The sequence below is a fragment of the Lissotriton vulgaris genome, chromosome 9 (assembly GCF_964263255.1).
Source record: "Lissotriton vulgaris chromosome 9, aLisVul1.2, whole genome shotgun sequence".
Taxonomy (NCBI): domain Eukaryota; kingdom Metazoa; phylum Chordata; class Amphibia; order Caudata; family Salamandridae; genus Lissotriton; species Lissotriton vulgaris.
In genome coordinates, this window is record NC_141697.1 from 395,009,194 (window position 1) to 395,031,710 (window position 22,517).

At 44.0% G+C, this 22,517-nt stretch overlaps 1 protein-coding gene across 16 annotated transcripts in view; it reads left to right on the top strand.

The window, feature by feature from the left end:
• EML1 (EMAP like 1) overlaps nucleotides 1–22,517 on the top strand; it is an 899,863-nt gene that overhangs the window by 738,575 nt on the left and 138,771 nt on the right. For 9 of the 16 annotated variants that reach the window (XM_086937774.1, XM_086937770.1, XM_086937771.1 and 6 more), the window contains 3 exons: nucleotides 7,763–7,791; nucleotides 14,801–14,827; nucleotides 20,457–20,586. In XM_086937774.1, the coding sequence (XP_086793900.1) occupies nucleotides 7,763–7,791; nucleotides 14,801–14,827; nucleotides 20,457–20,586 (186 nt within the window). The remainder of the gene's footprint in view (nucleotides 1–7,762; nucleotides 7,792–14,800; nucleotides 14,828–20,456; nucleotides 20,587–22,517) is intronic. The other 7 variants (XM_086937772.1, XM_086937782.1, XM_086937777.1 and 4 more) reach the window with 1 other exon arrangement.

Here is a 22,517-nt window from a genome sequence, read left to right on the forward strand (position 1 = left end):
TTCAGTAGAGTGTAATTGTGTGAGGGTGCAGAGTGTGTTGCCTAAAGTAGTGTGAGTGCGCAGTGTGTGGCCTAAAGTAGTGAGTGCGCAGTGTGTGAGGCCTACAGTAGTGTCTAAGTGTCAGTACATGGTGCTCATGTGAATCACTCCAGTGCCTTCAGGTACACAAGTGAGGATGCAGGACATTGCTGAAGCAGGGGGCTGAGTAAAACAGAGCACAGAAAAGGACGTGGTGGGTTAAAGACGTGCGTGCCCCAGAGGTAGAATTCAACTGAGGAAAAGATGAGCTTTGAGAGAGACATTTAAGTACTTCAGTGGTATAACAGCAGAGGAGGGAGAAGGAGAAATTTGTCTGCTTCAGGGATCTAAATATAGCAATGACCAGGGGAGCTGTGTCAGAGGCATTTAATTACCTCCGGGTATAAATACAGCTGATTATGGATTGAGGAGCGGTAAGGGAGTTTTCTGAATACTCCCAAGCAGTATAATTGCGGGGAGGTAATACAGGAGGGGAGCATTTTTAAATACATCTGGGTGAGAGACATCTGAATACAAGCAGGAAGTGGGATAAGGGAGGGGGTGGCAAATGGTGAGCATTTCGTGGCCGATTGATGTTCTCAGTGGCCACGCGGCTCACTGAACATCAAAGCAGCCACGAAAATGCTCCCAAAGGCTGTAGGCGGACAAATGGTGCGCGCGCAAACTTCTGATGTCCGCCAAGTCGGGCTCACCGGGTGACTTATGTCCACCAAAAACCATGGCTCTGCTTTCACCGTGTTGTGTACGGGACATTGCAGAGGTTTTTAGCTGCTCACTTCAATCGGGTACTATACCCGCAGAATGGAAAGAAGCCTATGTTCCTCCAATTTTGAAGAAGCAACAGCGGACCATCAGGTGCTTAGCAATTAGACCTATATCTTTGCTGCCCTTGCTAGGTAAGCTACTGGAAACTTCAGACAACTAAGCTCCTATCTGGAGGCAAATAAGGTTCTTCATCTCTCTCAATCAGGCTTTCACAGAGGTTTTAGTACTGAGACGGCTATCCTAGCAGCCACGGATTCTGTGAGACAGACCTTTGACTCAGGAGGGTCTATGATACTGATCCTCTTGGATCTCTCTGCAGCATTCAATACGATTTCGCATCGTCTGCTAGTGGAGAGATTACATGCCTGTGGCATACGAGGGCTAGCCCTAAAATGGCTCACTGATTTTCTGACAGATGGATGGCAAGCCATAATGCTCGTTCCCTATCTGTCAAAAAAAAATCTTGTTTAGATGAGGGTGTGCCTCAGGGCTCCTGTCTTAGCCCTACACTCTTCAATGTTTATATGGCCCCTCTGGCCACCCTCGTTAAACCACTTGGGTTTGAAATTATCTCCTACGCTGATGATACTCCGCTTATGTTCCCAATTGGTCTAAATCCTGAAGAGGAAAAGTCTATTCTCAGCAGGCCATCTCAAACTGGACGACGGATAACTGCCTCCAGTTAAACCCCGGAAAAACTGAGCTGATACTTCTGGGCAAAGCTTCGGCTTATTGGGCGGAGGATTGGTGGCCGGAACAGTTGGGAGTAGCTCCCATTCCAACCTCATCGGTTAAAAACTTGGGATTGAAACTGGACCTCTCTCACTATGAAGGACCATATTGCAGCCACTGTTAGCTCCAGCTATTACAGCCTTCGTCTTCTGCGGAGGATAATACCTTTTCTGCCGGAGAACCAACGTAGAATCATGGTCCAAGCTTTGGGTATCAGCCGGTTGGACTACGGTAACTCCTTGCTTGCGGAAGTAGGTGAGACACTATTAGCCAAGATGCAAGTGATCCAAAATACTGAAGCAAGGATGACATTAAATCGGCCCCCGGGCTCCTCCTCCCTTCCGCTTCTAAGGGAACTTGATTGGTTGCCAGTAAAAAAACGATCCTTTTTTAAGATTTGCTGTCTGACTTTCAAGGCCTTGCAGGGTAAGGGACCCATGTACCTGCAAAAGAAGCTTGACAAACAGTTTTAAGATTGTAGTCTTAGCTCTAACTCTCTAGCTCTATTAAAGATCCCCCGTATAAGTCTTGTGCGCACCGGGGGTAGAGCCTTTTCATACGTTGCCCCAAAATACTAGAATCGGCTCCCATTGGCCATACGTAAAAGCTCTTCCTATTTGGATTTTAGGAAACATCTGAAAACCTTCCTAGTCTAATTGACATTTCTCAATCTTTTCCCTGTCCTTTCGAACCTACGGTTTCGCTTAGAGAACGAGCCGAGATGCCCCTGGGTGAGTCGAGCGCCATACAAGAACCCCCTAACATAACAAGCAGAAATGAAAGCCGCCAGCAGGGCAAGTTAGATATTGCAGGGCAGCGGACTTAAGGCATAGCCCTGAAGTACTCCATATATAATTTGTTTGACTGATAAAGAGGAAGGGCGAAGGAAGTCCTGTTGACCACGGACTTCCAAGATATGACCAGATCCAATTTTAAGTGCCACCCCCTGCCTGCCAATATGTTTCAATCTTTCCAGCAGAATTTGATGTGAAACAGTATTAAATGCTGCTGAGGGGTCCAACAGCACTGACCTGGCAGAAGAGCCGCCATCCACTGGCATTCTCACTGAATCAGCTACTTCTGCCAACGCTGTCTTCGTGCTATATTCTGACTGGGAGTCATAGACCATTGGCTTCTACAAAGGTGTCTAGTTGTTGCGGAGCCAATTTCTCTAGGATTTTGGCAGGTGCAGATTGCAGGGAAATTGGTCTAAAGTTGCTCAGTACTTCGGGGTCCGCATTAGGTTTCTTCAGCAGTGAGAACAGATAAGCCAGTTTCCAAGTGGCTTGAAATATTCCAGTCTTGAATGACTCAGTCCAGATTTGGATTAGTACGGGATTAGCTGTAAGGCCAGTGATCTGAAACACCAAGCGGGGCAGGGTCTCACGGGGAATTGGGTTTACATTTCATGAGTTTGACGAGTGACTCCTCTGCTGTTAGAGCGAGGAATTCAGAAAAAATGAATGGTGCGTTCTGAGGGACTATATGGACCTTGATTTTCAGGGAATCTGCCACTGGAGAGAATGAAGAATAGAACTTTTGTATTTTATCTTCAAAGAATTCGGACAGGCTTAAGCACAGAGCCTGGGAGGGGTGGATATTGCGATCCAACACTGTTGGTTTGGTGAAGGATTTTACGATACTAAAGATTTCTTGAGGAATTTTCTGAACTCTCAATACACACATTTTAGCAGTCCTTTCCTTTTTTTGGAACATAGTTGATAGTTATTGTATATATGATTATCTCCGTAAAGTGATTAACTGTGAAAGTGATGAAACATGGGTCCTGCATTCTGCATGTAACACCAATCACTCAAGTGCATCTTTTAAAAAGTGCATAATTTGGAGAGAGCTGTTTCTCCGGAGCTTTGTCTGAAGTGTTGGCAGTCTGATGGTATTGCCACATTAGGCCCTAATGTTTACTAGTCAGATGTCTGGTTAGTAAGCAGAATTATTCCAGAGGCCAGCAAACTATTACAAGCTAGGTCCTCATTGTAATAATGAGCCAATGCTCTGGTCGGTGTTCCGATGGAACAAACATACCATAACATCTCAAATCAGTTCTTGCACTAACAGAAGCCCCTTATAAAGTCTTTTTAGGAAGTCTGTATTAGGTTCATGTCACTAGTTGAATGCGTGGACTGGTATCAGTAGTGTGGTCATAGATCTCTGAATGCCACACCTACAGCTCTTCACATAGAGCGAGCCACCTTTTCCCACAGACACTGAAACAAAGGCAGAGGAGTTGGTATTCACATCAACAAGTCTCCCACAATTACCCCTGCACCAACTTCCATGTCGCCAATATCCTTCCAATACCCCTACACTGAAATATTTCATTCAAAGCCCATATTCTGACCTAATACTGCCTTCTGGGTGCTACTGGACTTGAGAACTCAAAACTAACCATCAGTTTTGGAGACTAACCTGAACAGCCACAATCGCCTCCTACTGACCAAGCAGTGCTCAACACATGCACTCCACCCTCTCGCAGCATTGGCAAACTGCTAGACCACCTGTCCATGGCCATGCAGTCCTACAACAATCAGTGAGTATTCCACGTGCCCTCCCTCCTCTCATTGTTGCCTCCTGTCCCAAAGGAAACATTCTCTTGACTTCCCTCCAGAATTCACCCACATTTACTTTTACTCCCAGCTGAGTCTTTAAACCCCTGATGCCCTAGCTAGCTTTCCCCATACTGCCTACCTGGTGCTGTTGGACCTTTTTCAAAGACCTCATAAGTAACCTTGTCATTTTTGGAGACTAACCTGAACCTCCATAATCCTCTTCAGTACTCAGTTCTTCCTCCAACTACTCAAGTAGTGCTCAACACATGCACTACACCCTCTCGCAACCATGGCAAACCTCTAGACCTCCGGTCGCTGACCATGCAATCGTAGAACTATCTGAGTATTCCACGTCCCCTCCCTCCCATTATTGCCCCCTGTCCCAAAGAAAACATTCTCCCAACTTCCCACCAGGATTCTTAGACCATATCCACTGGGTCTCTACACTTCTATAACTCACTACATCTTAACAGTTTATCAAGGTATGAAAAACACTTTGGTACTCAACATCCTCTACGTTCGTTCTTCTCAAGTAAGTAAAGTCCTCAGTCTTGCATCATGCTTCACATACGCTACTTAAACTCTGATACACGCCTTCCTAAGCGCATGATGGGAAAAACAAATTTACTACAAAATAAAGAGTACAAACAAGCCCTGAAAAGTCTATCAACAGCCTTAAGCAATGCAAAATCAGGCTACTTGCAAAACATAACCACCTGACTCCTACCAAACCCAAACGACTGGGATGACTAATAAACACCGTATTCTGCCATGCAACAGATTTCTCAACCTATTTCTCTGATATAAGAACTACTCAGATAAATGCTTGCTAAGCTCTCACTCCTCCATTTCCACCCATTCACACAGCCGAACCTGCTTAACTGTACATCACACACTGGGCTTACCCAACACTCAACCTGCAAATCTTTCACGTTCCCATCTGATCCATTCAGCCCACAAACCACCTATTCTGCTTCACCTTTCTCTTCAGAGACCCACCCCTGTCTGCCCCTAACCCTCATACTTCCAACCTGCATAGGTTTTATAACTACTAAAGAAGCCCACAGCTCACCATGCTTGCCGTCCATGTCTCCTATTCCATTCTTCTTTAAAATATTGGAATATTTTCTTGTTAAATCACCTTATACTATTCCTGGTCTCCAACCACTTCCAAAACCCCCTTCAATCGGGCTGATGGGTACTTCGCTTGACAAACAGTCTTCACATATATTGCTAATTTTATCTCTTCTGCTCACCGCAAAAATTGTTCATATATCCTCATACTAAAGGAGCTTCCCGCAGCCTTTGGCTCTGTGACCCTTCTAGTTTACGGTACTCTCTAAAGAACCCAGTCCATGTCGGCTCGGTCTTGAATTGGTTCTGCCTGTCAGCAGGACTTTCTGGTCCTTGGCAACCTCCTGTGTCTCTTACCAGTTGGTGAAATTGTTTTTACGTCCGATATTTCTATCACATAAGATAACTCACGTGCCCAGGCGATATGTTTACTTACGGATATGCCCACGTTAGAAATTGCAATTGGATTGGGTACATTTTTGAAGAGTTTAAAAGAATATGGAAGGGTGATTTCGAAAGAGGGGCACGGATTTTAAATTGTTTTAAAGTTTTATAAAATGAAAATTTTCTTCTTATCCTTTTAGTGATTCTGAGATTTCTGTAAAATAGGGCGTATAGTATGTCGTCACCCTCCTTTTAATTTTCTTTTAACAAGTACTGAATTTTACCTATTTAAGATGTAGTAGAATTTTGTCTGTCCGTACTTTTTGAGCCTAATTGCGTGTGTTCTATACTGTTTAAAAGACCAAGGTCTAAATAAACAAGTTTCTCTCTCTAAAACTCAAACTGCGTTGGTGCACTCCAAGTGTCTGCCTGTCTTGGAGCCAGTACTTTCCTTCCTCCTCCACATTTATTTGTATTCCCAGCTCAGTCTTTAACCCCCTGATGCTCTAGCTTTCACCAACTTCACAAGGGACTTTGGTCACTTCTCCAGTCCTGATGGAATCTATCATCGCCACTCTCGTCGCCACATCAAAATGTAAGATCGTTTTTCATTTCCTTTAACTCGCAGCCAAGGTGGGATGATCGCTAGTGCTCAGCAAAGTGGCCCACGGTGAAAGTCTGCCAGAGGGCCCTCCACACAGTTTGTCCGCCCCCCTTGCTCCCAAGATGGTCTTAACCTTCACCACCAGTCTCTTATCACCTCCTTACGCACAGCCTGGCATTACCTTATCACCCACCAGCAGGCTGGCTGGCTCTCTGCCAAGAACTTTCAATCTCCTAGCACCCATCTTCAGAGCCACTTGGGGATATCCCTAAAAACTCTGTCCGATAGCATCACCTGCTACACGATGATCCGCTAATCCGCACCCCCTAATAGCAGCCAAGCTGCCTTGCGTCCCCTTTAAATTCATCCCCTTTTCACCCCTAGGATTCCTTCCATGGAGCTATCCTGCCTTGCCTCATGGCCCAGCCGTTGACTTCAAGAATTGAAAACTAGACCAATGAATCACCTCTTGCTACTTGAGGGCAACAAATAAGAAACATTACTCCGCAATAACCAAACGGTGTATAATTGTTACTTGGTAAATAAGCCCCCTATGGCAAACATGTTGCAGTCTTTAGTTTGTACTGGAGATGTATTGCTCGATTTGTGTTTTTTTCCCAGTTTTTCTCTCCATTACGAACGGCCACGATTGTTAACCTGGTATATGTAAATCTTCTGTCCTGCTTTTTCTCCTATCGCACAACGTTAGCGGCTTCATTCTGCGAATGGAGGCTTCTGTTATGAGTTCAAGGGCAACCTGCAGTCGCAATCTTCACCCCTGCAGTCAGGATACAGGTGGCCAGGATGGGTTTATCTCCACTGTTGGCAGTCCACAAACAATAAATAAACCAATGGGCTAAGTGCTTGCTGCTACTCCTCCTTTTGCACTTGAATCTAACAGCTGTTCCCTCGGGTCTGCATAATTTTTTTTTTTAGGTGCTGTCAGCTTTTCGACTTTTATCATGTTTTCAACATAGTGATGACCCCACCTCGACTATGCTGTAAACCTAATCAGGAAGAAGCCTTCCAGATGATGATTAGGTCTGGCTAGAGGACACTGCTGTCAGCTAATCTATTGTTTTGAATTCCATAAAATATACATGGAGTGGGCTCACCATATGCTGTTGTCTGTTAGGTGTATTCAGCTTTCAATGGAGAGCTTGCATTTCAGCATCGAGGAATATTCCACATCTCATAAGTACATCAAATCATGACATTAAAGTCTTTATCTCGCAGATGTATTTCATACAGAAATCCTTTTTTCCCAATGCAGCAGGCTTTTAAAAATATTTTAGTAATGACTAAAAACGTAAGCCAGAGTTATTGGCTTTTAAACAGTGTTTGTTAGTATTGGATATGACGGTGGTGAAAAGCCAGCTTCGAAAATGAGGTCATTTGGAATCGGGCATAATAGTAAAACTGTTGTGAACTCAAGAGGTGCACTTTCTGTCATTCATGCTTTATGAAACTGAGGACCATGGAAAACGTTTTTGCATCTGCCTTTTAAAGAATGTTCATTATCTTCGTTGTTTTTGCTGTAGTATGACTGTACAAGGTATATTTGGTAAAATCTTACTAAACAACATTTTTTTTCCAGCAAAGCCAAGGAACCCATGTTTAGCGCAGGTAAGTCTCCTTCTTATATTTGCCCTTTTTTTTTTTTTTTTTTTAAATTTAATACATCATACATGTTCTATTTTTACTACTGTAAAAACAGTGTTTATTATTTTTTTAATGTAGATTTAGCAGGGGTGTATCTTTCTTGCCTGTGGTGGCATTTTCTGAATCTTGCTGTGTCTAGTGTTAGACGTTTCCGACATGGAAGTGCCATGACGCTTGCAGTACGACACCACATAATGGCTTATTTTAGAAGAAGTGTTAACCATTTAAATAAAGCATGCCACAAAATAAGTTTATTATAATAAACTCTCTGGTGTAGAATACTGTCGTAGGAAGCGCTGACTTAATGCTACCAGAGTCTCATTTTGTTCCCATACACCATGCTGTTATGAAGAGAGGGCAAGATGCCTGTACAAATGTTGACACTTGCATTTGATAGCTAAGGTGAACATTCCACAAAGTTCATAATTTGTATGGTTACTACACACAATATATACCATAAACTATGGTTCACTCAAGCAGATCCCGCGATCTTAGCCATACAAGGTCTCCCGGGCTTTGCCTATGTCCTCTGTTGCTAGGTTGGTGCCTCTTTGTGCCCGGTTTTGACTGTGCTGCCCGTTAGCCTATATCCTCTATAGTGAACGTTGTTGCCGGTTTAACCTGTAGTCTATTTCTGCCCTAAAGTTAAATTTTTGCCAATTGTAACCTTAAGCCTTTAAGTTTTATTCTGCCTTTCATTTAGAAGTTCCTGGTTCGTCCACTGTGCCGTTCATGAACCGCTCGCTTCTTCCGAGTTAAACCCTCCCACTTTCCGCCACCCAGCCCCCGACCTACTTAATGGAGACACCAGTGCGGCAGCCATAGGCATGCCAAAGGCAAGCCAGTCTGCGCCCAAACCATGCCAGGAACCCTGACCATTTGCCCACCCACATATACTCTGCTTCAGAACTCCGAGCCCTGAATCCTCGACACCTCAACAACTGCTTCCTCACATCTATTAGCTCAGTGGCAGTATCGTTCACCTGCAGCTAGGGACCCCCTGCCCCACAGAAACCCCCTGCCCCACAGAAACCCATGCCGACTGATCGCCGGAAGCACTTCGATGCTCCTGCTCAATGCCTGATCTTGCTGCAAGCACACCACCAAAGTCTGGCACTCGACCCCTCCACCGCCCGACATCTCAACGGCTACAAGATGACACCGTGACCGCCCAAGCAAACATAGGAGGCATCGCAATCCTCCACAAAGAAACAATCTGCTGCACCATCATCAAAGAAGCCACCACACCGATCATGGAACAACTCAATTTCCAACTCCACACCAATAGAAAAAATGATCATTAGAGACACCCTCTCCTGCAGACTTCATCACCCAACTAGCCATGAAGTTAAGCCTACATCTTCCTCGGAGACCTCCACTTCCACCTGGATGACGACACAAACTCGGGCAAACCTCCTGAAACACATGTACAACATTAGCTCACCCAGCTGCTCACAGACCTTTCACACAGAGCAGGACACACACTGGACCTGATTTTCACTGCCAGCGAAAGTCAAATGCAGCCATGCCACAGAACTCACGTGGACCTACCGCTTCATCGCAGGATCACCATGCACCGCCATCAGCTCCCCCAACGCCCCTTCCTAAGCTGTAACAAAGTGACACAGATCTGATAGATGCTCTCCACACCACCCTTCCTGACCACAAAACTAACCTGGAAAAAGCAGTCCAGAACCTCATGATCTGGATAACCAACGCCGCTGACAGTCAACCCATCAAACAAGCCAAGAACCGTAGTTTCACCTAACGAGCCAGCTGGTACACACCAGAACTCAGGGCTATGAAATGTGGCTGCAAACCACTGAAGAGAAGATGGCGCACCAGTAAAGACACTACAAACAGAGCCACCTTCATTTCAACCCTCAATAAATAACACAAACAACTCAAGGATGTGAAAAAAGAATCCCTAGCAAACCGCATTGAAACAAGCACCAACCCCACCAAGGTACTCTTCAGCATGGTCCGAGTTCTCGTGCCCCACATCCACCGAGAACCCAATTCCTCCCTCAAAGGAACTCTGCGGCGCTACAGCTGACTATTTTCACAACAAGATATTTACAATAACTTCAGGCCCCAACCTACGGACTCCCACATCCTCCTCCCTTCAACGAAAGCCTCCCCTGATCAGCCACTCACAGCACAGATAACCACAGCTGTCATGCGCTCCATCCATCTGGGGGCCCACAGATCCCTGCTCACACCTCCTCTTCAACCTTGGAGGCAAGGATATCAGCAAGGAACTCCACACCGTGTGTGTGTGTCGGTGTGTATGTATATGTACACTGTAAGAACTGGGGTCACCAATTCCACTGAGGTAGCTTGGCGCGAGCGGGAAGGCACCCAAAGGCTAGGTGTAAAGCAGAAGTGCAGCACACACTTCTACTGAGACAGGGAAACGCACTCAATAACAGGACACCACACTAGCTAGTTGTTTAAAACGATATTCTTTTATCTAGGCTTGTCTCATTGCAGGTAAATAATTCCTTGTTAGACTCCGCATCAATTCATCAGGCAAGTAACTGTCAGTACCTCACTCTATGCATGGGCAAGCTAGGCAACAACATTCCTTTAAAAATCAGGCAACATTTCATTGTATAGGCAACATTTGTCCTAAGCAGGTTCAATAGAAAACTTTCATGGGACCAGCTTCAATGAAAACATTTCTTGTGCATATGGGTTCTTTGAAACACTCAACAGGAGCATGAATGTCACAAGAAAATCATGAATAGCATGTGAATGGCTTCATCAACATTTCCTACATCAGGATACTGGAATAGCAGGCACAACAACAGTCAGTAATTCATGCTATCGCCCAGTTCAGGGGAGGCCCTTGGTCTCCTTTAACCCTTTTCTAGGCCTTGGGGCCTACCAGGCCCTTGCTGTATTACCTAGGGCCAACAGGGGGTTAATCAGGGCCAACCGGGCCCAGCTGCAGTCTCCGGCGGGGGAGAGGCAGTCACAAGGCTGCCTCTCTGGGGTTCTGGAGCTCCTCAGCAGCCCCTCTATCCCTGTGTATTGTCTCCCTCCCCCGGGGTGTTAATACCTTTAGTTCGTCGTGTGGGCCGGTCAGGGGCTGCCACGCGGAATGAGCTAGCACCTTCCGCACCTCCTCCTTCCCGGGATGTTCACGGGGTGGCCTGCGTCACTCCGACGCTCCTCCCTGGGCTTACCCGCAGCTGATCAGGATGGCTCTGGGCCTTCCGGGTATCTCGTTGGCCCGGGAGCCAATGAGGGCGCGGTTCCTGGGGGGCTCCGCGCCAACAGCCAATAACGGCACACCTTCCAGAGGGTTGCGGCGTCCAGGGCCTATCCGGGCGCGTTGGGTGGGGGCACGGCCGATGGCGTGGCCGGCGCCCCAGCCACGTTCTACTACCCTTCCTGGCCTCACCGGGCTTGCGCTGCTCTCGGCAATCCTGCAGCGGGCCTCCCCAGGCTCAGGGGGCCGCCCGGCGAAGACAGAGGGCGAGGAGCAGGTCGGGCGGCCAACACCTTCCCCCGATCGCGGTGGTGACAGCCGGCACAGCGCTGGGGACACAAAGGCAGTCTCTGCAGTGGCGGCAATGGTCAATAGCGCTGGTTGCAGCACAGCAGTGTCTGGGGCCGGGCAGCACCAAGAGCTCACAGCACCGGGGGGGGGCGGCAACAACGTTTTCATGGCCACAGCTCTCGGAGGGGCACAGCAGGTGAGCGCTTTAGGGATACAGTGCTTAGCAAGCACAGCGCTTTGGAGACAGCAGTTCTCGGGCACCAAGGCAGTTTCTTGCAGGCACAGTTCTTGGCAGTTCAGGGCACAGCTTAGGCAGCACAGCGCAGGGGGGCACAGTTCTGTCAGAGAAGCGCTTGGGTGATGCAGCGCTGTTACCTGGTTGATTCCCCCAGCAGTCCTCACAGCAGGTAATTGTTCGCGCATGATGGTGCCAGGGCCCTTCTGGTGTAGTTTCTTGGGAGGGGGAAGAATGGGGATTGAGTTGGTGGCTCAGAGGTAGGATGGTTTCCCTTGGCTCAGTGGAGGTGGTTTCCCAACGCTGGGCCAGATCAGTGGGTTGGCAGAGTCCCTCACCCAACTTAGAAAGCAGTGCCTAGGCCCAGTCATTTCCAGTGGTGTAGGTTCCTCCCCTAGGCCCAACCGCCTAAACTCCTGCAGAGGTTCCCCCAGGTCCAGTGATGCCCCAACTGACGGGCAGGTTTCCCACCATTCCCCTTATACCCCTAGGTCAGGTGACCACACTCTAAAGGCGGCAATGTGTAACCCCTCCCCTATTCCAGGAGATTCCACATTCGAGGCTACGGGCAGAAAAGGCGGGTATGGCAGTCTTACTGTATCCTAATGTTCCAGCCTGCTCCTGACTACTGGTGCGTGTCTTTAAAGGCCACTCCGCAGGGGCCTGTGGCAGCCATGTTGTTGGGAGAGAGCACCTGCACCTCAGCACTGTTTGGCAGTGGTAAGGCGCATAGAGACCTAGGTCCAACAAAAAAGATGGTGGAAAAAACAAGGCAAAAGGGCAAAAAATTAACGGGGTAGACCACCCTAGGGCTGACAGGTCTAACATACACACACTAACTAAAAAGGTCTACTGGCACACATGCAAATGGCGAAAATACAATGCCTTAACCTTACTTGCCTACAAGTTATCCATCCTCACACAAGTCTCATCAAATTGATGTACATCCAGAAAATTATAGCCTATCTTTGCAAATAGACTTTCAGTATTTAAACATTAGGATTGCCTCACCCATCATTTACAGACCCATCCACGGGTACACATACAAATCAGTTGTTGGGACCCCATATTTCCTTGCCTCTGTCGCTCATTATTTTCTAACAATGGGCCAATGATACCTTAGTGGCTCTTCAAGCTCAATTATTCTGGCATTCTTATGGCTTTGTTTCTTAGCAGCACCCAAGTGGGCGACACAGAGTGGCATCGTCATGGTGCCGCCCTGCCTACAGCTTTCTGCTTAGGAGTCCTGGCAGCTAGCCCACAACATGCAGGTTTGTAACACAGTAGCCAACCTAGAGTGGTTGATCGCCAAGGACAAGCAAGATACCACCAAGGCTACACCTTCTCCTTGCCCTCCACATACATAGACCTTCACCTGCTGATCGAGTCATTCCTTTGACTGAGCATGATGTTTGATAGAGCCTGACAAAAAATCATAGTGAGTATTAGCAACAGTCTTAGCATCACACCTGTGCACACAAATAGCCCTAGGTGCACACATCAGTATAGGGCCTGGTGTTGACTTCCCTTACGGGTTATTTTACTATTCTAACTGCAAGATCAGTTGGATCACCACGAACACTGGTAAATTAAAGCAAAGTACACGTTCCTGCACTTTGAATTTGTATCAGTTACATCAAATAGTCCCATATTGCGGTTTGTGGAGGATCCTTATTGTCTCTGCACCTGATCTCTGGAATGGACTTTCTATTGGCATGCAGAAAAAGGAAAATCAGTTCACCTTTATCAAACTCCTATGCCCTGTGCAGCCCTATTAGCTAGTTTACTTTTCCCATCTCACACAGACTCACTTCAAAACTGTGTGAATGGCTTCCTCGTTATCAAATGGTAGTAGAAGGCAAAATGGTGCTTACCTACTTTGTCTTATCCACTGGAGATGAAGCTATTCATCTTGTATCTCCTTTCCATCCGACCTGTTCTCCCTTCCTCGTTTGCTGTCCGCCTTGGGATTTACTTACCCTTCAAAATCCGGCTCTGTGTTCCCCATATAGATATCGAGCAGGTCTCAAGCCTATAAAATCATAAACTATTTCCCTCGACTGCTGATAAACCATCCTCACAATCTTGCATTTTAATTATTTTTCACAACTTGATTATTCAAAATGGCTCAAACACGCCTGCCTTTTAATCTCCAATCCCCTCACTTTACCCTCCCCATGGTTGAGATTTCTTGTGCTGATCGAATCATGAAGACTCCATAGACTTGGCGCACTTATTTAACTACGTGAGTTGTCTAGTAGCATCTTAACATTGACTTTTAGTGCAGGATAGGACCATCTGTGGACATCCACCCTGAATACGCTATGTATAATTTGATATAACCTTTGTAAAATGGCAGGAAGGCTCGGTAATCGAAGTGCTTGCTGCTGGCAAAAGTATTCCATTCTACCGAGGTAAGTACATTGAGTTCCATGTAATTGGGTAATAGTCTCATCTTCTTATTTACAGGGTTTAGGGACCGCAACACCGGTATAAAGCATTTATCATTCTAAAAAAACAAGTTATTGTTGCAAGCCATTTTTTTTGTTTATGCCCAGTATGAAGTGAATACATGGGGTACATTGAGCTAATCCAATTATGAGGATGTATACTTTTGATTATATGTGATTTGCAAAGAATGAACATTTTTAAATGTATTGTTTCTAGTAAATAAATAGGCACCACAAGAACTTTTATAGCTTTTTTTCCTGAAGTGCCTGATAAAATCAACATTCTTTGCAAGTTCAGTTAATGCGATTAAAATCAATTAAACACACATTACTGGTCAATCAATGAAATGCAATTCCGGGTTTTGATGAATATCCATATGTTTTCAAAGTGTTTTTTTACATTTGTCAATCTTATACTTTTTTTGTTATTAGCAAAGATAATCTAAATATGCTTTTTATTGCTTAATTAATTGAGAAAAATGCATTTCATTTTTAAGGCTCCTGATATAAAAACAATATGCTTTGGCTACGTTTTTGAAATGCAAGAATGCATTACTTATGTTTTGTTTTCTCGGGTAACTGCGTTTTGAGTACTGAAAATTAGAGAAAAGCTAAATGTGTTAAGTTTGATGTCTTCACCGTGCAAGTTATAGGCCATTATGTTTGAGTTATTCCTGTAATAAGTGGAAATTTTTCCAATAGAGTAGATATTAGATGATGGTGACAATATTCACACACCCATCTTTATCTAGCACTTCTGTCTCTGTCTCTAATCAAAAGGAAAGCGCCGTGTGACTCACTGCAAAGGTAGGATTTCTTTGTGATACCTTGTTGTTTTCTGAGCAGAATCTGTTGCCAAGGTGACAAACCTATCCCTTTCACAGTCCGTTTACTCCTTTTCTGTAATATATTGGAAGAAACATTTAATTATTCTTTACAGAACATTTAGCCTCAATGCTACTTTTTTTTCTTCAATGTTACTTTAATTAAACGACCAGTAAAATCATGGAGGAAGACTTAAATTACTAATTTTACGCACTCAATGTCCCAAATTGTCCACAGACCTTTTCACATTACATGTAGTAACGCAGAGGCTAAGACAGTGAATGTAGTTTTTAAGTGTGGAATTTTGGTTAATGCATTATAGGAAAATAAAGTTTACTGAGCTGCTTAAACCCGCTGAAGTATTTGCAGGACTCTTACTGTAAAGCTAGAAGTGGGTGTCACACTGGTGTAGCTTTGCTCTCTTTGATGCTTATTCTCACCTCGTACACGTTCTTTCTCTTATCTTTTGATCTTCCGGTACTGTTCTCCCTCTTCTCTCGTTAGTCTTCTTTCTCTTTTCTCCACACTTGCTCCCCTCACCACCTTTCTCTTTTTGCTCTTGTTATTTTTTTGCCTTTCTTTTTCCATTTTCTTTCTCTTTTGCTCTCTGTTTGTTGTTCATAACCCCTGTTATTGCTGTAATTTTCCTAGATCTTGAATATTTCAGTCTAAATCTATGAACTCTAAAGCGGTTCCAGTATTGTGGCCTTCTAGACCGCACGGTGTGGTTTAGGCTTCAATATTTACCTTTAACTGAATGTCTAGCTTCATCATTTTTACTAGTGTGGATCCCAAATAGCTTCTGTGAGCCATAAATGAGCGAATAGAATGAAGCCAACAGAACATAGACTCCAACCTTGAAATCTATATGGCTTATATTAAACCTCACCTTTTTTTACTAAAAGGCATTGCATTATGAGGAACAATCTGGCTCACAGTCTGAAAGAACGTCCAGTACACTTTTACCAAGCCCCTTCATCGGAAGTACAGAAACACGCTCAACACACCACTGTAAATTCTTTTGCCTTTGGTGTGCAGTTATCTCCAAGATACTGATAAGTAGAGTGCATATTAAGATTGATCACACAAAGTTTAGAGGTCATGTATATCATATAGTGTAGCGCTCTTGGCACAAGTTGGATTTTCTCCACATGAGACCGTAGAAGGATGAAAATACAATTTGAAACTGATGGTGATTATAAAACAGAGGATCAATTTTAAAAAGCATGAACACCGCTGAATGACCAATGTATTACAGGTTATCTGGTGCATGCGTCCATAAATGTCAGTAACTGAAATGAATGAGTTTGGAAAGGTCTGCTCATACACAAACGAATCACAATAAACAATAGTTTGTTGTGGATCTTTGGTTGAGCGCTAAGTGGAGTAAAGCTCCTCTTATGCCATTGATCTGACTTGATGAGACCGCACAGGGCAAAAAGCAGATCCTAGAACGTCAGGAATGAAGTAAGCTGCAGCAATGTCAACAAATGCCTGTGGTACCTTAACCCCTTCGCTGCTGGTCCGTTTCCGCCGCTGTGCAGTAAACAAATGAACAGGGCGGGGCCGTGACGAACCCCAGCCGTCATCCGCACACGAGCACCGCGGAGCGTGACGGCTGGGGTTCGTCATCAGCATACAAGGGGTTAAGATGCTGGGCTCTAGCTGAACCTGGGTGCCTGCTCTGTAGGATAGCACAGTAGACCATTATAACCAAGTATGTAACATAATAAAGACATTGCTAAATTTTCGTATCATTTAAGATTTATTGGATTTCCTTGAAGACTCTCCTCTTAAGGAACACTACATTCTAATGCATTCGACATCAACAGCTGAGCTTCCCCTCTCATTTCTTGTTGTCTAAAAGCATGCCTTTGACCATGTACCATGCTCCACTGCTTTTTGGCTAGGTTTGCATTTTCATCATTTATTTCTCCTTTTCACTGTATGCGTTTATGACCTAGAATAAATTGGTTACCTTGAGTGCCTGCTGGGTATGATCAGCAGTGTTTCTCGTCATCAAATGGTATCCACTATTTGTTTTGGTATACTTATTAGAAAAACCCAGAACCCACCTGCTTGGAAGACATTTCCTAGTCTGATTAAACCGTGTTCCTTTGGCATTACTGGGTGACCCTTTTTGTACATTTCAAGAATCAAATCATCATGTGGGCAGTAATGGGTTCTACAACCACTGAGCTGTTAAGTTTTTTTTGTTCTGTTTTAATCACGTTTTCTGATTTTCATTTTCACTGAAGGTTTAAGAATGTAAGAAGGGCTCTCCAGCCACCAATTTGTTTTGGTCTTGGTTGAGTGCCCATTGGGCTTGCTTAGGTCATGCAGTGATGCTGTGGTCGATATTCTAGGGGCTGTGATTGATTGCTTTTGGTATTCCAGTGTGCAGATGCCCTGAATACTAAAAGTGTTGTGGATAAGTGACAATGTCAGCTAACGAAACATTGATTCTGCATCCTGGAAAGCTAGATATACATTTTGCCCTTGTAGACTTCCTAGAGTTGGTCATGGTCCAGTCAGGAGAGAGCGCTATGAGAGACCATGAAACGCAAAGTGCAAGAGTCACCATTTTAGAAAAGGTGTCCGAAGGTCTTACTTGCCAGCTTTTCTACAGATATCTCTCCTTCAAAGTGTGTGAAATTCAAAACCTGTAAGCACAATGTGGTCAAGAGAAACCATGACAAACATCCATTTAAATTTCAAAACCATTGATTTGTATTCGCTCTAATCTCCTAGTGCAAGTAGCAATTTCTAAAGTAACTTAAGGCTATTACGTGGTCTAGTGGTTTAGGCTGCGATTCCCGTATTTGCAGAAATACACTTCAGTAACACCAAAGATGGAAATACTGATACCACTGTGCACTATTTCCTGTGTTCAAGTTCTGCATATTATGCTACTTTCTGATCTTGAGTTTGTAGTCCTGACCTGGGTTCAAGCACGTATTTGCTCCTGAGTCTGGATCACCCACTTGATAGTAGTAACGGCCTTAGTTAGAAACTGTTTAATCAAGAGACCAGACCTCTAACCACAACATTCCTACTTAAGCGAGATCCTCCTCCACCAAAATTCAACATGCTTAAAAATTCTATATGAAGAACTATACAACATATACATTCCTTTTATCATAGGGTAGTATCCTGCTTGTATAATGACATTAAATGGACTAGCAAATGCTCCTCTCTCCTCATTACGTATAAACGTTTTGGCCAATATAGATCTGGGAGGATTTCTTAGTGCTTCTTTTACAATTAACCGAATGCGCGCTGGCGGGTTTGGCGGCTGCGCGCTGGAATTTCAAAAATCCCGCGTTACGTGACAAAGCCAGCTCGTCATGCGCGCAGTGCAGGTAACGCACATGACGAGCTGGCTTTGTCAACCGCATCGAAGGGGTTAAAACGATTTGAAAATATTAGGATGCACCTTGGCACAGAAAATTTGGCAGGAGAACTGCTCAGAGAGCTACATGGCAACATGTTGATGTTGTGATTGAACTGATGGTTTTGTGCAGTGCAGTTGAAGTGACACTTTGCTAATACCCTATACTAACGCTTGCTCTGCAAACCTAGTTCTACTGTCTGTCAAGATGCATTACATTTTCCTTTATACATTGTCAAAGCGTGCACTGTTTCATGCTTCCAGGAACTCCTAGTAAAATGGTTGTTGGTGCATAGTATAGCTCTCCTAGATGCTTCTTGCTTGGGCAATATTCCTGTAACTCTAATCTTTCTAAACTAATAAAAAGTAACATGGAGCTATCTTTTCTAATGTTGTTCGACATTTGGTAAATCTTGGAGAAAATAATTAAATACTATATTACATAGGGATTAATGTGCATAGGTAGACTTGACTAGATTGTGACCAGGAACTATGATTTATACTAGTTTGCAACTCCTGGCTAATTTTTCTCACGAACAATATCTTTTCCAACATGACTTAAGTTTCCTTCCTGTGTAAAGTTAGAGTTGACTTTCCTTTGCTTCTGTTCCAAATGTGTATATGTTTGTAGTAGTCTAATCTACACAGCTATTCCTTAAAATAAGTCTCCTTTTCTGCACATTTTTCCTTTTCATTGTCTAGATCTCTTGAGCATCCACTTGAACATTTATAGCTACAATCCAGGACCGTTTCACTGTTGATCTTACCGTTACAGTTGATATATATCTGTACCACCCAAATACATGCTTCCTTCAACTCAACTATTGAGATCTCTGGAAATTCCATTTTGAAAAGTGATCTAAATTTATGTGTGGATGCCTGCCTTATTGGGGCCAAAATTGTAAAATAAAAATCAGCTGTCCCTTTATCTGAAAACTGACCAATGTCTATTTACAACAAATCTTTGGTCACTTGTTGAATGTTAATTTAGCATTTGTTTGAATATTAAACAACTTTTTAAATCCATAAACGCAATGAATGTCTCTTCTTACATCTAAGACATGTTCATAAAGATACTGTCCTGTGAGATCCAAAGACTTTTGTTTCTTTGTTGCATGTCAGTAATCTTTTTTTAAATTCTTTTACCCCTTCCATTTTCCTCTTCCCTCGAATGTTTATTGTAGTAAGTGTGCAGTTATTACTGACACCAGCATTGATGAATATGCTCGAAAGCAAGAATGAAATACTTGATTTTATGGTGGATCCGCTGGACCGAACAAGTGTGGAACTCGGACACACACCATCAGATGTTCACAAAATATTTGCTTTGTCATTACCCAGTAGAAGTAACTCGAGTCAATCCTTCCTACCACTTCCTCACTCGCCCAGCTATAAAACTACCCTAAAGTCACCAAGTCATTACTTTCAGATCTGTTATTAAAGTTCTTTGGACCTAGTTTCTTTGCCAGTAGGTGTGACTTATGTTTGAATTTCAAGGAGTAGATAATGCCTACTGATTAAAAACAAATCTTTGTGAATCGAGCTCTTAAAACTTTTATGAATTTCTCATACGTTTCTTGAACATTGAATTTGACCCTATTGCATCTCCACTGTTTACGCCCCTGTCCTACTGGGATTTCCTCTGATTGTTTTCTGCACCAGTTGTTCTGCATGTACATGTTTTTCTTTTGCATGTTGGCATGCATGATTCTTGCAAATGTTTAATTACTGTCTATCCATTTTCTGTTTAGTTCTGGGTATGATGCAAAGTGTGCAGTAATTAGTGAGACTAATTTGTACAAATAAATATCTAAACAACGATTGTGTCTATACGCTAAATATTTGTGATTATAAATCTAAACTAATCAATAAAGTACATTTAAATTGAATTCTTGTGCTTGATTGTAATCATTTCTTCCTAGAGGTCGTTCATTGTGTGTGAATGTTTGGCTTCTGTGAGACTTGAGTGGTTTCAGTGAGGTCCTTCGCACAAGTAGGTTAGATGTTATAAGGATCAGTGGCTAACTAAGCACAGAAGATTGGGTATGTACATGTTGCCCCTGCTATGAGTAGGTACAAGTCATCCGCAATCTGTATTACTCCTATACCTGTTTGGAGACAAAATATACATTTTAGCCAGCACTGGCAACAAATTAAACAGTTTTTTAGTGTGTGGGTGGAGCTGATATTTTGAACTAACATATCTTGTGTTTTTTGTAGAGGAAGGCTACGTGAAAATGTATCTGCGTGGCCGTCCCGTTACCATGTACATGCCCAAAGATGAAATCGAAACTTACAGTTTGGAAGCTAAAGCAGAGCTACCCACCAAGAAACTTAAACTGGAATGGGTGTATCCTTTTGTGTACGAAGTGTGTAGCATTGAAGTGATCCAAGTGACGCAACCTGGCTTTAATGAATAGCTCTCTTGTTACATCTGTGTGAAAAGAAATGGCATAGGGCACTGAACTCCAATCCAGTAGGACACCCTATACCAAACTGTCCACCAACATTCAACACAAGTACTTGGCAGAAAAAAAACGCATGCAGGAAAAACATTGAACAAGTTAGACGAAAAAAACAGCCAACACTGCACAGCTGTATCATAGTCAGTGGCGGCTCCTCCATGTGGGACGAGGAGCGTCGCCCCACTGCTTTCTTGCAGTGCGAGAAGAGGAAACATTAAATGGTATTTTAAATATCATTTTATGTTTCTGCTTCTCACACTGCGAGAAAGCCAAAGGGTATGTCTGGTTGGGGTGGGCGGGTTTGCTGGAGTCCATGGGAGGAGTGGCTTGCCCACTCTGAGTGCGCTGATTGTTTGGTCGGCCCCAGGGCCGACTAAACAAGTCATACACACTCTGCATTTTCTCTATGTAGGCTGTATGCCACCTACATAGAGAAAATGGCCTCCCCATAGATCCCAGTAGGGTCGGCGTCACAGCCAATCACAACGCTTCCTTGCAGCATTGTGATTGGCTTAGGGGAGGGAGGCTGCCTGTGGCTGCTCCCTGTTCAGACAGACGATGCTAGACGGGCCAGCAAACGTTTTCTTTTATTTTTAATTAATCCTCCCCCCGCCCCTCCTCTCCCTGCGCGCCACCCACTCGCGAGTCATACCAACCGCGACTCTAAAGTTATAGATCAACCTGATTATTAAGTCTCTAACCTTCATGAAACGTTGAACTCAAAATATGTTAACAGCCAACATTCATCAATTATCGGCCAGATACACATATAGTAGGGAACATGCTAGTTAGTACTCCTTGCACACACCTACCACAGACCAGACCGGAATGGATATGTGGCTCCCAACTACCGCTGCTAACTATAGTTAAACAACTTTCGTAACAACATGCCACGCAATAGACAAGCCAAGTAACCCAGAAAGTAACAACATGATTTTAAGCAAGCTCTTCAGTGAGGATGAGTTCTACAGCCGAGGAGTTTGGTTCGTCCTCTGCCATAACTGAAGGCACGCAGTCATTGTACCAAGGCCTCCTGCCTCTATGAAAACAGGATCCCAAGGGATGGGTTGGTTTGCCCACTTTGCCTCATACCTTTTGCATTAGGGTAGCTTGTTTTTTCCCCTCTTCCACTGGGTGGACTATCTCATTAGACATGTACAAAAACCAAGCAACGTTTTGTGAATCTCATCCACCCCGATTTGCTGAAACAATTTCTGAATGCCAAACTGGATGCACTTTGAATTTTTCATCGAATGATCAAGCCGACACCAGACCTTATGCATAGTCATTCGCTTTGCATTCTGTTGAGGACTCGATGGCAGGCGCAGCATGGAAATCTGATATGGGTTTTAATCTTCATTTATGGTTGAAGTATTTTAACAACCCTCACTACCTCTAGAGCTGTGGTTCCTCTTGTGTCTTTAGGTTGATTGGCAGCGATGCACCCACTCCTTAAAACCACAACAGCTGTATCAAGTGGCAAAAATAGATGGCGCACATCGCATGAAAAAGGAAGGGCTAGTTATTCCGGAAATATAGTTGGTGTTCGCCATTAATGCAGAATCCACCTCAGATTTGGACACAACAGTTCTTTTGCTCTGTAGCCGGCAATGCCAAACTTGGGAATAGGCGATACCAGAAGGTAGAATTCTGTTTCAGGCCTTGAGAGGTATTTTTGTTGTTGTTGTAATTGCACAGTGGTTCTGACACTCCTGAATTGCACCCAAGTCAATTTTGTGTGGACATAAATAAAAATTGGTATTTCTAGTTCCCATAAACCTGTGCATCTCGTTGGCGTGTTTTTAGCTGTCCATCG